The following is a 16,723-nucleotide window of genomic DNA, read 5'->3' on the forward strand; positions in this document are numbered from 1 at the left end:
AAGCCAGGAGCCCACCTGAGTCATTATTTATCTCCCAGGGGGCTTTCCTTCCTCGTGTGAGTTCTCATCTGTTTCTCGGTAGATCTCTGACTGTATCCTGTCTAAGGCTCTTTGCAAATACCCTGTTTCCCCGAAAATAAGACCTAGTCGGACAATCAGCTCTAATGCGTCTTTTGGAGCAAAAATTAATATAAGAGCCGGTCTTATATTGTATAAGACTCGGTCAAGATCCGGTCTTATAGTAAAATAAGGCTGGGTCTTGTATTAATTTTTGCTCCAAAAGACGCATTAGAGCTGGTTGTCTGACTAGGTCTTATTTTCAGGGAAACACGGTAGAACTCCTTTTTAATTAATCCATTAAATGTGAATCCACATGGCCAAAGGCACTTAGCTTCTAGCAGTAAATTAGCTAATTTAATTCTCTGTTTCTATGAAGTGGCGGGTATTTATTAAATTACAGGTGCTTTCGTGTGGCTCTATGGATGCTAGATTTCATGAATTTTATTAGTAGGAGAAAAAATGTTCAAGTGTACCTCAGTCTTTGAAATGACATATTGAGGAGGCATTTGTGAATTGTCATGGAAGTAGGTTTTACTGGCCTCAGAGGCACAGTGGCTTAACTGGGAAGGGATTCAGGGCCGTCACTTCTCCATGGCAGGCCATCCAAGCCGTGACCACTTCTTAGACCGTGTTGTCAATTTGACAGCATTTAAATGCCATTCTGAACTTTGTAACCACACAGCTGCTGGATGGTGTATGGTTCTCCAAACCATTCATTGCTATATTCAAGTTATTTTGAGAACTTATAGTTTCTTTTAGTGTGTCCCTAATAACCATTTGGAAAAAAAAAGTCTTAACTTCCCAAACTGGGTTGATATTTTCTTAAGCTTTCACCCGTGACTATTTCGTCGCGGCTTGTTTTGTAAGCTCAGCCCCTGTCTTCAGCCTCCTGGAAGCAGAGAACAAACCTGTCGCCTTTCAAGGGCCCAGTGGGACTCAAGCGCTTCTGTCTTTTGCTAGATGCTTCTGGCTTTGGGGCAGCGTCTGGCTGTCTCTGCTAGGGGTAGTGCGGGGGGCGGGGGTGACGCCCCAGCTGGCCAACAAGGGGCAAGGGGAGCAGATTGGGCATGATCTGGGTTCTACAGTAGAGCATCTGTCGAACCTGGAGTGGACCTTTCTCCTGAGGATTAGCAAGAGGGACATGCACAGGGTTCTTGACCTGCCATGCAGTGGCCTGGATAGCGTTGGGACGTCGGCAACTCCCTGGCCAGCTATCATGTCCCAGGTGGCCGGTGCACTCCTGGGCCTCCAGCGGGCGCTGGATGTCAGGACGGTGTTGTATCCTGCTCGGTAGTTAATAGCTTACATCTCTTATGGGGCCTTGTGCTCTGCCTACTGGTTCTGTTTGCAGCCCCTGCTAGAATCCCCTTTAAAAACTCACCATGGCTTGTCAACAGCTCTTCTCTTGACTAGGAGGGTCAGTCAGAGGCTCATTTCATTGCTTTGTTGGGTGGGAAGAAGCAGTGTGTCGGCAAAGGCATGGCTGACAGATCTGTTGCAAGTTCAGTAGTAGTTGGCCCATGAGCTTGAGCAGTGGCACAGAGAAATATGCATGTCATCCATGCATGCATGTGTTTTGCAGGCATGTTTAGGTGTGCGTGCGCCTATATATACGTATGTACATATGGAAAGATAGAAATGGGAAGGTCAATGAGTCATTGCAGCTTCCCAAAGTAACAGTCTTTGTTTTGTTTTGTTTTTCATTTTTAATAATACATTACTGATTTTAAAGGTTTTATTAATAAGTATATTTGGGGCCCATCTTAGAAAGTTGTCTCCCTTTGTATGTGGTCATTTCCTGAAATAAGCCAAATAAAAATATTGTTCCAACATGAAATAAATATTTCTGAATACAGTTGTATACGGGAATTTTCACAAACATTGTTTTTTAAAAAGTTTGTGTAAATTTTGTTTTTCCCCCCAAATGCAGCTTGTGTATACACGTATGTGTGTGTCTGTATCTAATATGTGTGCACATGCTTTTTAACACCTCGCATCCTGTTGTGTGACATGCCAGTGTGTGGCCTGACACTGTCCAGTGTGTCTTTGGTCTCAATACCTTGCGTTAAGAACTGCCGTGGGGACAGGTGCGGGAAAATGTATGCGGATTTAACTCCTTACGATGCCATAAGGAGATTAGCAAGATCTGAGTCTGGTCCCGTTTGGGCGAAAGATGTTCATTGGAATCGTTTGCTCATTGTTACTTGGTCTTCCTCTAGACAAGCAGATGCCCAGTGTCGAGAAGGCAGTCCGGGAGCACAGCGGGACCCGCGGAAGCCGTCCCAGGTCTCTGAGCAGTCTCCCACGCGGGAAGCTCCCCAGGAGGCCCGGGAGGGCCGCAGCCGAGCAGGGACTCTACCTCGCGATTACAGGTACTCAGAGGACCACGTGCCCGCAGACCCACCGCCGCCGCAGCCGCCGGGCCTGGGACCGCAAGCGCAGAGCAGCCTCTCGGCCCCACACGCCCGGGGGCAGGACCCGCGGCCCGTGAGCACTGCACCCGCACCGCTCACCAAGAGACCAGCTCCACAGAGGCCGCCACCACCCAAGCGTGAGCCCAGGCCTTTCAGGGGCCCCACGGGCACCGTGCCTGCCTGCGCACCTGCGGCCAATCACCTGGCCTCGCCTGGCAGGCCCGTCCCCTCGCCGTGCCCCGCGGCCCTGGAGGTGTGCGCGGACCGCCTGTCCCTCTCCCGGAGCCCCTGTGCCTTGGCGGACAAGCGCAGCGGAGCCCAGCCTGCGAACGGCCCGAAGGCCCTCGGGGAGCACGACAGGCCGCAGGTAGATGAGCACACAGCCTGTCCTAAGCGGGACGCCCTGCTCCCTTCCAAGTTCCGGCCCCTGCAGACATCCGCCATGGAGACGTCTCGCTCTCCTTCTCCTCAGTTTGCCCCCCAGAAGCTGACCGACAAGCCTCCCCTGCTCATCCAGGACGAGAGTTCCACAAGGTACTGTCCTGGGATGCGGGCCCCTGGCATTCTTTCCTTTTCACCAGCTCCCTTCCGACTGCGGGAGGTTTCTGGTGCTTGTTCCCTGGGCGGTGAATGGCTGGCGCCTTGTTTTCTCTGCAGACACTGCATTGTAAATTGGCCTGGGAAGAGCTACGCAGGGGAGAGCCGCAGCTCCAGTCAGGGGGTTCCCAACTTATTGGGGAGCTGCCCTTTCCCACAGGGATGTAGAGGAGGTGGTAGACCACCCCACTCCCCTTCATGGAAGCCGAAACCCTTTTATCTGCGAGGCCCGAAGGTGTCCACAAACTAGGGACGTGTGATTTCTGAGTGATTTCTCTTTGTAACTCGAATCCCCTTTCACCCAAGCACGATACCTTCAGGCGAAAGGGATGTTTTTCCTAACAGGCACTGTTCCCATCCTCCTTTTGTCCACATATCTGCCTGTGCAAAAGCTCAGCTGGCCTACACCCTGTGTGAAAGCAGAAGAGAGACCGATTATATTCCTTGGTGCTGTTGTCAGAATGTCAGGCGTGGAATTGTCTGTCGTGCCCGTTGAGATGTTGGTAGATGCTGGCAGGCAGGGAAATGACCCGTCAAGGGTACGGACTGTTTAGGTTTGTGCACCTGCTATCTGAGTGCCTTTGAAGAGCGGAGAAATGGAAGAAGTGGAGAACTTCCGTCTCATTCTCTAGAGCACTGCTTCTCAACCTGGGGGAGGGCAGTTTTGACCCCCAGGGGACATTTGGCAATGTCTGGAGGCATTTTGGGGTGTCACAACTGGAGAGGGGGTTGTTCCTGGCATCCAGGGGGTAGAGGCCAGGGATCCTGCTAAATATTGTGTGGGACGCCCCCCCCTCAGCGAGGAGTCACCCACGACTGAATGCCAGTGCTGTCCCATACAGTAGCCTCCTGTCACATGCATTTGTACGAATACAAGTTAATGAAAATTAAATAGAACAAAATTGGTCCCTCCGTTACCCCACATGTGGCTAGTGGACTCCACACTGGACGGCACAAATACCGGCTGTTTCCGTCATCCCAGACAGTTGTATCGGACCCACGGCTCTTAGCCTCGAGCCACCAGCCCTGGGCCTGGTATCATCCCCAGTGCAGACATCACTTAAATAGCCTTTCGCTTGCTGACGCTGAGCTCTGAAAGGAAGGGAAAGCCAGAAAGTAGTCTGTGGTGTGTCGAGTTACGATACTGTCACAGGCAAGCTGGCATAGGCCCCGCAGTTCTCAGGAGCTGGTCCCTGCGAGGTGGGCTCCTGGAGAAACAAGCCACGGGCTCATACTGTGCCCATGACCTGAGGTGGCGACTGTTTTTCCTTTTTTTCCTCGCCCCAAGTGAGTGTTGATTTTCTGTGAGTTTGAGAGGGATTTCAACAAGCAGTGACAATGCTTATGGAACGTAGTATGAGGGTCTTCGGGTGCCCATGTTATTTAGAGTTCCATCTACCCCGTCATTCGGGATAACAAAGGTCATCCTTGAACCCGTATCCTCTCTTTACAAGGCCTCGTAGAGAACCTGAATTTCAGCCAGGGTCCGGAGCCGTCCCCTCTGCGCTTCTCTGGGAACACGCTAGTATAGACGGTGGCCATGCCACCTACGGAGGTAACTACCAAGGAAGTCTCTCATAAGGCCATGAATTGAATGTCACCATCCCCAAGGGTATGTGTTATCAAGCAGTCCTGGTATGAGCATGTGGAGTCACAATGACAGACAAGACCAGGGCCCTGCTTCCACTGCAGACGGACGGCTCAGCAAGTGAACACGCCGGGACCAGGCCTCCAAAGCTGCCTGTCCTTTGGTGCATCTCAGAGACACTCTTTATGTCCCATCTTCTGGTGACTTGCTTCTTGAGCATTAGCTGCCCACCTCATCTCCCCCCTCCCACTTCCCCTTGGTCATGAACACTCACCGCCTGCTGGGGAGCTGGCCAGGGTGCAGAGCAGCTGCGTGGCCCCAGATGCAGCAGGCAGGTGCTGAGCAGCTCCCGTGTGCTGTGCCCGGCCTCCCGCTGGCAGCAGGCGTGCAGAGAAAAAGACAGTGCAATGTTCCCACCTGCTCGGGTGCAGTGTACAGACTAGTCATTCGTTCCAAATGCGTCAACGCCTGCCCCAAAACTAGGAAGCTTCCTTTTATGTCTTTGAAAAGTCTCTGAGATGTGTCTGTTTTTTCAACTACATATGGAGACCATGGCCAGGACCAGCTTGGGTCACCGTCAGCGGACGTTAGAGCTTTGAGTGCTCCCAGGGGTGGTCTCGGGCGTTTCCCTGAGGCCGTTTTCTGGTCCTGGCGGTGTGCGTGTGACAGCAGGGAGCCCGCCAGGACAGCTGGTCTGGGTCCTTGCTACAGCATGATTCCTGGCACTTCTATCATCGTGTTGGAGAGTCTCCTGCGTGGGTTGTGTCATTTATCAGACCCAGAACGGCTTGCAGGCTGACCGGCTCGCAGGGGTGGCAGTGTGCACAGAGCTGGGAGGGCTCTTTGATGTGCGGGGCTGGGCCCCTGTGGGCAGCAGGTGACTTACCTGGAGAAAGCGGCACTCTGCGAGCAGCCGCGTCCCGTCCGGGAGAGGTCACCGGGGCTTGGGACACCCCCTGCACCGTCTCTCCCGGTCCCGCCTTTTGATTAGGAATCACTGAGATCTGGCTGCGGTAAGGTCTCATCCGCTGTGTTTTCTCCTCATTTTGACGACGTAAGTTTGATGAAGTCATGTATGGTGTTTTCTCCTAAGTTTGATGAAGTAAAAGTTCATCAAACGTATTTAATGTGGGAGTTTGGACAGTTTTCAAGACGAGAGACCATTTGTGCTTTGAAATGACCAGGCAGAGATGCTTTGTTGGAAAGTTATGTCCACCTGTAGAGGCCTTGTTTCCCTTGTTTGTTTGTTTTCCCCCCTAGTACTTCTTCCTTCACCAGAAATCAAGTTTTTCCATGCATGGGGGAAGATAGAGGCTGGCTGAAAAGTCAGTAACTGATGGTCGGAGTTTGTAAGTGGGGAATGAAAGGAATGGAGAGGGGTTGTTGTTTGTTCTTGCTTGGAGAAAATGCCAGAATTTTCAGAAAATGCCAGAATTTGCTAAACAGAATGTGAAGTTTAGCAAATCTGAACGGTATTTTGTTTTAGCCTTCACACCTCACCCTGGACCAGAGAAAGAACCATGCTGTGTTCCCAACCACCAGGTAGAGGGTGAAAAATGGCGTTTAATTTAGAGCATCGAGCGTCCTTTCTGCTGCATAAATAGGATTTGTTAGGGTCACGTGGAGAAGTGATATTAAAACCCACTGAGTTAGAAATAAGTTGGAGTTTCGGTTGTGATATTGGCTTGTTTTTAATTTACTCCTGGGCACCAGTAGAGGGCTCTCTGTCTCCGATATGTCCTTTAAAAATACTCGGAACAGATTTTTGTCCTGGGGAACCTCCCCCACAGGGTCCCAGGTGTGGTCCAGTGAGTGTGGCTGAGGGCTGTCCCGGATGCAGCCCCACTGTGTTGACCAGGCTGTTTATTTTTATTTTCTCTCCCTCCCCTGTGGGTGCTCCAGGAGCCCCTCCAGCTCTTTGCACCAAGAAACTTTTTTAAAAGGAAAAGTGTGTCCTTGGTGAGTCACTTAAAATGATACAGAAGCAGTACGTCCTATGTTTGTTGCCAGATCCTTATGTCACTGGTATGAAAAGCCTTGCAAAGCGTGGCTTGAAGTGTTGGGTGGTAGCAAGCGGGTGGAGAGTGACACCCAGTGCCCACCGCATGTGGGGGAGCTGGAGAGTGGGGCCGGGGATGGGTGGCCTCACATTCCTGCAAAACATAGCCCCTCTTGGTAGAAGTCATCCTGCAGCCCTGAGCGCATGCGGGTACACTGACCGAAGGCACTCACGGTAATTGTGTGACAAAACACTTGTCCATTGCAGCTTTCCTTACAAAAGAATGTTTAACTGAGGGCGTTCATCAGAGTTTGCACAGTCATTGACACGAAAACAAATGAATGTGTATATGCTCTCAGGCCCCTGTAGGTGTGTGACAACTGGAAAGTGGAAAGAAAGGTGCCTGGACAGCGACAGTCCAGACACCAAGTTAGGGGTGGCAGGGGACTCCCTGACCTCCTCTTCCTGCCGTCCTGGGCCCTGTGATCACGGAGGCCCCTCCCACTGGGGTGGCTGCAGGTGTTTGCGTCAGGGTTCCCCTCGGTACGGGGAGGCGAGGAGAGCGCGATTTCTATCCTGGGTAGGAGTCTGGCCCGGCGCACTGTGCGTCTTCAGCACACGGCTCTTCTCTTTCCAGAATCGAGCGGGTGATTGACAACAACACCACGGTAAAGATGGTGCCCATCAAGATTGTGCACTCGGAGAGCCAGCCGGAGAAGGACAGCCGCCAGGGCCTGGCCCACGCCGCCGAGCCGCCCGTGCTGCCCAGCGGCCTGCAGAGAGACCAGATCAAGACGCTGAGCACGTCGGAGCAGTCCTACTCACGCTTCTGCGTGTACAGCCGCCCGGGCGCAGAGCCCGAGCCCCGCACCCAGCCCCCCGCCGCCAGCGACGGCCGGCCCTCCCCGCCGGCCCTCAGCTACGTGAAGGCCCGAGAGAGGACAGCCGAGGACCTGAAGTCGGAGGAGCTGGCCCGGGAGATCGTGGGCAAGGATAAGTCCCTGGCCGAGATCCTGGACCCCAGCGTGAAGATCAGGACCACCATGGACCTGATGGAGGGCATCTTCCCCAAGGACGAGCACCTCTTGGAAGAAGCTCAGCAGCGGAGGAAGCTGCTCCCCAAGATCCCCTCTCCCAGAACCACGGAGGAGAAGTGAGTACACGCGGCCCTGGGCTGTGCAGCTGGCTGAGCACGGGTGCTTCTGCCGGCACCTCATAGGGCGAGGGGCACACGTGCTTATGTGTTTCCGTGATTGCGTTTGTGGGGACAGGTTTTCCTAAGGCTGCCCCCAGTGCACCACACTTTTTGGCTCTCCATGGCTGTGCCGAAGGAGACGCCGAAACATTGGGGGCCCCGTTCCTGGGGGTGGTGACTTCCAGGCCTGGCGTGAAAATACTGCAGTTCCTGTGCTTTCTCACGAGGCAGTGGTTCCTTGGGCCGTTTTCTCCCCCAGGAGATAGTTAGCGATATCTGGAGACAGTTTTGGTTGTCACAGCCAGGAAAGGTGCTCTTGGCATCACGTGGGTGGAGGCCAAGGACGCTGCTAAACATCCTACAGTGCACAGGACAGCCCCCCAACAAAGAATGATCCTGCCCCAAATGTCACTGGTGCCGAGGTCGAGAAACCTGCCCTCAGAGGAGAGCGGCTTAGACTACTGAGTCTGTCTGTCTGTTTATGAAAGAAGAGATACAGCTATTTTTCTCTCAGTGAATCAATTCGTTTTGACTGGCTTTGTAAGTAGCACTTTTCAGCGTCTCTCATTCAGTCGTCTGCCTGCAGAGGTGTACGTGGTTCCCTCTTTCCCGTTACTGACATACATTGTCTCCATAAGCATCCTTTAGGGATGGCAGGCTAGAGTGCCAGTGCAATGCAACAGATGAGAAGTAGGGTGAGACAGGACGCAGCTGGCAGGAGGGTGTAAGGGGCCCCCACCTTACATCGTCCTCATGGGCCTCGGACTCCAGCAAAAACCGTCTGTTTACTCTCTTCCCTCCTACACGGGGGTCTTTAGACATCCCTCCGTATTGAAAGATTTCCCCTTTTAAAAACCACATTCCGGGGCCGGCCCGGTGGCTCAGGCGGTTAAATGCTCCGTGCTCCTAACTCCAAAGGCTGCCAGTTCGATTCCCACATGGGCCAGTGGGGTCTCAACCACAAGGTTGCCGGTTCAACTCCTTGAGTTCCACAAGGGATGGTGGGCTCCGCCCCCTGCAACTAAGATTGAACACGGCACCTTGAGCTGAGCTGCCACTGAGCTCCCAGATGGCTCAGTTGGTTGGAGCGCAGGCTCTCAACCACAAGGTTGCCAGTTCGACTCCTCGACTCCCACAAGGGATGGTGGGCTGCGCCCCCTGCAACTAGAAAACGGCAACTGGACCTGGAGCTGAGCTGCGCCCTCCACAACTAAGACCGAAAGGACAACTTGAAGCTGAATGGCACCCTCCACAACTAAGATTGAAAGGACAACAACTTGACTTGGAAAAAAGTCCTGGAAGTACACACTGTTCGCCAATAAAGTCCTGTTCCCCTTCCCCAATAAAATCTTTAAAAAATAAAAATAAATGAAAAGTAGAAATAGAGTAAATAGAGCAGGAAAAAAGTGATGTTTGGGCAGTAGAATAAAAAACAAACAAACAAACACAATAAAAACCCACATTCCGTCGACTTGGTGGGAACTCATTTGTCAAGGTGTTTTTTCAGTCCTAATCTTGTCACCTACTCTTTCCCTCCTTTTACTCGCTCATCTCTCTGGCCGCTGTCCTGCCGTTAGCGCCGCCCTTTGTCACACCCCAGGTCACCGGGCGGAGGGGCACGTCTGTGCGGGCGATCACAGCTAACGGAAGTTCTGACGTTTTCACCCAGGAAGGAGGAGCCGAGCGTGCCGGCGGCTGTGTCCCTGGCCACCAATTCCACCTACTACAGCACGTCGGCCCCCAAGGCAGAGCTGCTCATCAAGATGAAGGACCTGCAGGAGCAGGAGGAGACCGAAGAGGATTCGGGAAGTGACTTGGACCATGACCTGTCTGTGAAGAAGGTAGGGAAGCCGGCATGCGCGGTGGGACATGCGCAGGCAGTAGCGGTGGCACACGCCTCCGTCACCAGTGTGGACCCTGCACCACGCACATGTCGGGGGATTTGTGGCCGGCTTTTGTGCAAGGCCATTGGGGGCAATCGGATTAAGCCCTTTGCGGTTAAGGCTTCTGATCTGGAACGGGGTCTTTCCACCGCATCGCTCTGCCGTCTTTTTGTAATGTGATCCAGTGTCAAGTTAGCTAAGTGGCTAACTTGCTGTCCTTTTAAGTTCGTCTGATATGTCCCTTCTACCCTGATTAAGATCCAGGCACTTCACTGTGTGCCCTTCAGCAAGTCACATATCCTCTTTGACGATCAAGTGCAAATATCCACAATCAGATGACCATAAATCTAGCAGTGGATTGTAAAGGGTGTCGGGAACCAGAAGCATCATTTGTTCAACTCCCACGACTCCCCCAGGCACTTGGGGGTATGGCACTAGACAAAACAGAATAGAGCCCTTCCTTCCCGAGGGAGGTTATGATCTGACAGCAGCGGTAGGTGGACAGCCAGCACATAAAGAAATGTATACTACAGGGTCAGCAAACTATGGCCCATGGGCCAAATCTGGCCCACCACTTGCTTTTGTAAATAAAGTTTTATTGAAACAGAGCCACATTGATTCATTTACATACGGTGTCTGGTGACATTTGTACTATAGCAGCAGAGTTGAATATCTGCTACAGTGACCATATGGCTCACTGTAAAGTCTCAAATGTTTACTCTGTGGCCCTTTACAGAAAAAATTTGCCAATCCCTTATGTAATATGTCGGGTAGTAAGAAACGTAAAACAGTGTGAAGGGATAGAAAGAGACAAAGGAATGTGGTTACAGACAGGTTTCTGATGAGGTGGTGATTGAACAGAGACCTGGAGTGATGCCAGCGGCCGGCCCTGTGGATGTGTGGGTGTGCCAGGGTGGGGGGCCAGCAAGTGCAAACGTCCTGGGGTGGAAGCTTCGCAGCATGTTGGAGGAGCACCCGGGGCCAGTGGCCAGAGCTGTGTGGACAAGGAAGGGAGCCTTGGAGGGGAGGGGAGGGACTAAACAGTGGGTGGCAGTGTAGTCGTGGTAGGGACAGAATTATTGCTCAGTGGCAATGTCAGTGCTGCGATATTAGCTTTAAATCTTCACAGCATGTCAGCAAGCCCGACCTGTGACTTCCAGGTGACTGTGATTTTTGCAGGAACGACTTACCGTATAGGGATGAAGGAATTCCCAAAGAACATCACTTTCAGAGGCTGTAGCATCTGCTGTTTATTCCTGGGGCCTTGTACCAGGGGAAAGAATGTGAATATTTTTTTATATACTTAGCCCTTTGGAAAGGGCTTGCATAAAACATGCTGATTTATTGATTTATTTAGGACCCGTTTAAAACACCTATTTAAAATACAATTTATAAGATGCTTCCTCCGCCTACTAAGGACCCAGCGGTGCGGGGTGGGACGGGCAGCTGCCGCTAGACCAGCAGAGCAGGACTGCAGGGGTGCAGCCCTCCCTCCCATGCGCTTCTGTTTAGACACCCAGGGGGGCCATGTGCACCCTTGAGAGCACATGGCCAGAAAACAGGACCCCAGAGGTTTCCGGAGTCTCTGCTTCCCAGGGAGGCTGGGGCGGTCCTGCTGGCTCATCCCCGAGCAGAGCGTCCGCAGATGGGGCAGAGCCAGGGATGGCAGGGCGCGCAGTGGGCTCTGGAAGGGGCTGATGGTGGCAGGTAGGGTGTTGCCTCCTGCCTGCAGGTGGGGAGCACCCGTCTGAGTGAGCTAGAAGGGTTGGTTGCCAGGCCCAGACCCCCAGCTCCTTTGCTTATAGGCTAACATCAGAGTAGTGGCTCATGGGAAGCCGTTAGCTGGAAGGTCTGAGGCTGGCTCGTGGGGTCAGGGAGGAGCTGGGGGAAGGCAGACAAAGGGGGGGGCAGCCTCAGGTTTCTGCCCTCCACCCCCATGGCCCTGCGGTTTTCCAAGCCAAAGCCTGCAGCTTCCTTTAAAAAAAAAAAAAAAAAAAGTACTTAAGGAAAGTTACACACAACTATGAAAAAAAACCCCAAAAATCAAACCCCAAAATCACACACACATACACCCAAAATCCAGACCGTTCTCCTATCTCCCCTGCCACCTCTCCCCAACACAATAGTTTCCTGTTTTCATTTCTTTCTTTTTAAAACAACTTTTTTCCTGCCACCAGAGCGGGACCTGGAGCCACGGGTATGACTGCTGGGGTGGTGACAGGCACACGGCGGGGAGAAGGGAGCGCCAGTTCCTTCTACATCTTCAATCCCACACACCCATCAGCCGTCTTCCGTCTGGCTCCCGGTCGGGGAAGGCGGCAGGAACAGGTGGTCCCAGTGGCTGAGCAGTCAGCACTTCCGGCCTTCCCACCTGGCCTGCCTCTGCCCTTCTCCAACTGAAAGGGCCACAAACCACTCTTACACGAGGGACGGACGCTGTACAGTTAGAATGAGGAAACCTGGTCAGGACAGTGGAGCTATAAAGACAGCAGCCAACCTTCTCCCTTTCCCGGTTACGTAGTCGCCGGGATGGGGTGGTTTTACAGTTTGTGACATCTGGGTGGCTGCTGCTCACCCACACTCCAGTACTGCTGGTAACTGTGTACGTGGACACTTAATACGAGGTGCTGAGCTAATGCTTTCCATATGGAGATTTCATTCGTCTCCGTGTCCATCCTGCAGGCAGGGCCTACTGTACCCCTGTGTAGCTACGAACTCGGTCCTGGAGAGCTTAGTGACGCTTTGCTCTCCCTCCGGGTGTGTGCCTTCTCTCTGCTAAGCTCTGCGGACTCCCTCTGGGGTCGGAGTTTGGAAATGGCCCCAGGACAAGGGGTGACAGCATGGACGATTTCCACGGGTCTACTTTACACCAAATAGTATTGCTTGTCATAACAGTGGGCTTTAAAAATCCTAATTGAACTTGACTGTTCAAGTTAATTGTTTAACCTTCGTTTTGGTTTGCATATCTGAGCTCTCTTTCCATTCCGCCCTCCTCCTACTGGGCTAGCCCAGTGACAGGTTAGCCCAGTGATGTGTTGATGTCACATGAGCGGGTCTGGTGCAGGGCTGGTGGCAGCAAAAGTTCTCAAAAGCACACCGTGTGACTTTTCTCCTAACCATTGGCTCTTCACACTTCACCGTGTCAGAGCAAACAAACTGTTGAATCTGCCATGGGTGGATTTAATGGCAGATAGATGTCCGTGATCATAAGAAAGTGGGGTTTCCGGGGCGAGGCTTGCCTGCAGGAATCCTTTTGAGCCTTCCCCATAATTGTTCCCAAACATGATGGTGGAGGAAGCGGATACTCAGCTTCTTTGCCCCTCCGATCAGACCATACGGTGCCGCTGCACTTCAGTGCGGGGGCCGATTAAAGGTCTTACACATGTTGTTTTTTATTGTTGCCCTTTAAAAATGAATCATGTAAGGAACTGACGGGAGGGGGGAATGGGGAGTCAGTATTTAATGGGGACAGGGTTTCAGTTGGGGAAGATAAAGTTCTGGAGATGATGGTGGTGATGGCTGCGCAACAACGAATGTACTTAACGTCACAGAACGATACACTTTTTAAAAGTGGGTAAGGCGGTAAATTTTGTGGTACGTAGATTTTCCCACTTTAAAAAATGAGTCATTTATTTACATTTTGGCCAAGTTGGAATCAGTAGGTTATTCTAAAAGACCATTCTAAGTTCACTGACCTCCCTTTATTTGTCTTAATTTTTAATTGCTAGTTCTATGCAGAGAACACTTTTTAATCACGGACTTAAGTACTGGACGTAAGACTCTATAGCTCCTGTATATGGAAGTCTTGATGTTGGGAACTTCCAAAGTATGAAGCACTCAGTATCACAGAGACCCTCAGAATTTTTGCCAAGATTCCAGTTGAAATGAGGTTTACCATGGGCAGCCCGGAGGGGCCACCTCTGATATAACCCGATAGAACACTAAGAGGACGTGAAAAGGTTGAATTTGTTTCATTTCTAAATCAAATGCCAGTGGTTTAAGCATTCATTGTCCTTCCCCTGGTCATGTAAACCCTGTCTTACTTGACGCAGCGAAGTAGCTCGCACCCAGTTCAGCCAAGTTCCCTACGTGGGGCCCTGGCCGTCCTGCCGCCGCGCTGGAGGCCTCGGGTTCCCGGGCTGGGGCAGCCCCTGACGAGCGTTTGCATGCCGCCCTGTACCCTGCAGCAGGAGCTCATCGAGAGCATCGGGCGCAAGCTGCACGTGCTCCGGGAAGCCCGGGAGAGCCTGCTGGAGGACATCCAGGCCAACAGCGCGCTTGGGAATGAGGTGGAGGCCATTGCCAAAGATGTCTGCAAACCCAACGAGTTTGACAAATTCCGCATGTTTATCGGGGACCTGGACAAAGTGGTGAACCTTCTGCTGTCGCTGTCGGGTCGCCTGGCCCGGGTAGAGAACGCCCTCAATAATTTGGACGACAACACTTCTCCTGGTGATCGGGTAGGTCCAGATTCATCTGGCCTGGAATTCGGGGCGGGGTGGGGGGAAGGTTTTCCTTGGGGTGTTGGGTGAACCTCACACAGCACCTACAGAGGCCTGTCCACCGTGTAATGCAAGAGGCTGCTGGAATGCGGAGGTCTCTTCCTATAGTGGAGGGAGTACCGTGCAGTGAGTGCCAGCCATTGTCACTGCACTGCAGGGTCACTGTCACCTTCAGGGAGAACTGGGCATTCTCTTTGACATCTTTTCACGTATCCCCACTGATCATCACTAAGACCTTTCCTAGGCAGTAGTCTCTCTTTGTAACTTCCTTTGCCCACACGTAGGTGTGTGAGTGCAGCTCACCCACTTCCGACAGACTGAGCCTCACTGATGACCGTACTTGCTTATTACTATTGCTGGTAACTAACAGGAGTGCAGTTAGCAGGCTGGAGAGAGTCTTAGGACGTGTCTAAGTGTTTTCCCTTTTCCGATGTGGGTGACTCCGGGCATTCTCAGTGGGTCTATATTTCAGTTTTTCCAAATGCAAATTAAGGAAAATAGTATCTACTTTATTCGCTTTACTTCATAGGTCAAATATCAGCAACACATCTAGCTTGGTTCTTTGCACATAATAGGTCTTTACAGTGATCATCTTTATAATAAGACATCTCAACTTCTCTACAGGGGAACAGAAAGGGCACCCCCGCCCTTTACTCCAGGTAAGAGTGGTTTGGGTTACAAAGAAGGAGCTTATAGAGCAGGGCTTTGAGACAGCTGCTCATCTGTGCGTAGCCAAGTTGTTAGCAACTATCATTGAACATACTAGATACGGGTTTAAAAAGTAACGGGGGCTTCGGACCCTCATCTCCTTGGGTTATATTCATATTCTTTTTGCTGTTTCTGCCATCTTTGCCAATCTTATCTGAAGGAACTTAAGGGAAATTCTCAAATGTTGATTTAAATGAAAAAATAGTACTGTCTTTGCAACTCAGCTCATCTTTCATCCACCTTTGCCTCCCTGTGTGTGGAACCAGTAAAGATTTAGAATTTCGGGGAGACAGAAGGAGTCACGACACTAGGGACCATGCACGTGGTCTTCCTGGGTACCAGGCCCTATAGCCCTCACTAAGGGTCTGCTTTAGAGAATGAGGAGCAGACGGGTGGTTACTCCCCTTGGTTGTGCATAGCTGATGCAGCTTTCACCTTCCACGTTCCATTGTCATGTCCAAGTGCAGTGCAATGGCCAGATCTCCACGGTAGCCAGCATTGCATGAGAACCTCTATGACAGATGGCCAAAGTTTAGGAAGCTCAGGTTTTTAGAGACAGATATGCCAACGAGTTACAAGATGTGGAGTCAGGTTTCAGAAGCCTTCCTCCATCTTTTCAGGTAGGAAAATAAACACATGAACAGACACATGACGTCCTCCCCCAGTCTCTGCAGCTTCTAGCCACCAGTGAGCCCAGCTGATTTTAGCCTGAACCGAATTTTTGGAATCGGTTAAGTTCTCTCTCCCTTTGGGTTGGAACTAATTGGCTTTGCCTCGCCTCTTCCTAGGCAAATACACCGTACCTTTGTTTCACAAGCACCTGAGGTCCAGGTGTCCTACAGAAATAGGCAGGTACGCCGGAAGGTTGTGCGGTCCGGGGCAGTTCCCGAAAGCTGCACATCGAGAGTGGTTTCTGTTTGCAGCCACTGTTAAGAGCAGCTCGTCTTTACCGAGCTCTTTCGGAGTGTCGGCATTTTGCAAAGTGTGGCTACATCCTGGACTACGGTTTCTGGGCGGGAATTCCCGCCTGTTCTCATGAACTTTTTCCACTTTCCCATTCCTGAATCCCGAGAAAAGTTGGTCGGAAAATCGGCTCCTTGAACCCAGTAATACCCACAATGGGAAATAAATGTACTACTCACAATGTATCTCTTAGATATTTTTCCTATTTATCGCTAGGGTTTCCGGGCGGGGATTCCCACCTGTTCTCGGGAATTTTTTTGCTTTTTCCATTCCTGAATCCCAAGAAAAGTTGGGCGGGAAATCGGGAAAATCAGCTCCTTGAACCCAGTAATAAGTGAACTACTCACAAAGTATCTCTTAGACATTTTTCCTATTTATCGCTAGGGTTTCTGAGTGGGAATTCCCACCCGTTCTTGGGAATTTTTTCGCTTTTCCATTCCCGATTCCTGAGAAAAGTTGGTCAGGAAATCGGGAAAATCGGCTCCTTGTACCCAGGTGGTTGGTAGTATCGGCCATCACTTTGTGGAAACAATTCATCGTGGAGAACAGAAAGCAGTTTATATCTTGGGATTCGGGAAGGGGAAAGTGAAAAATATTCCTGAGAATGGGTAGGAATTCCCGCCCGGAAACCCTATCCTAGACATTCACACATGCCCATTGGGAACTATCCTTGGCTACATGGCAAAGTGGCAGGATAACAGGGTGCCTGTGTGACACCCAAATAAAAATCAGAGTCACAGCGAAGAGAGGAGTTCCTGGCCCCTGTCCTGGCCGACATTTGAAGACACTTCGTGCATTCATCTGGTCCTTTGTT

The 16,723-nt window shown here is 51.5% G+C and overlaps 1 protein-coding gene across 8 annotated transcripts in view; it reads left to right on the forward strand.

Annotated features, from left to right (window-relative positions):
* Positions 1-16,723, forward strand: part of SHROOM2 (shroom family member 2) — a 118,709-nt gene that overhangs the window by 98,663 nt on the left and 3,323 nt on the right. For 6 of the 8 annotated variants that reach the window (XM_074324192.2, XM_074324188.2, XM_019718607.3 and 3 more), the window contains 4 exons: positions 2,280-3,008; positions 7,296-7,811; positions 9,523-9,694; positions 13,924-14,196. In XM_074324192.2, coding sequence (XP_074180293.2) covers positions 2,280-3,008; positions 7,296-7,811; positions 9,523-9,694; positions 13,924-14,196 — 1,690 coding nt within the window. The remainder of the gene's footprint in view (positions 1-2,279; positions 3,009-7,295; positions 7,812-9,522; positions 9,695-13,923; positions 14,197-16,723) is intronic. The other 2 variants (XM_074324191.2, XM_074324193.2) reach the window with 2 other exon arrangements.

The sequence above is a fragment of the Rhinolophus sinicus genome, chromosome 18 (genome assembly GCF_057876585.1).
Source record: "Rhinolophus sinicus isolate RSI-liver-muscle chromosome 18, RSI-T2T, whole genome shotgun sequence".
In the NCBI taxonomy this organism is placed as follows: Eukaryota; Metazoa; Chordata; class Mammalia; order Chiroptera; family Rhinolophidae; genus Rhinolophus; species Rhinolophus sinicus.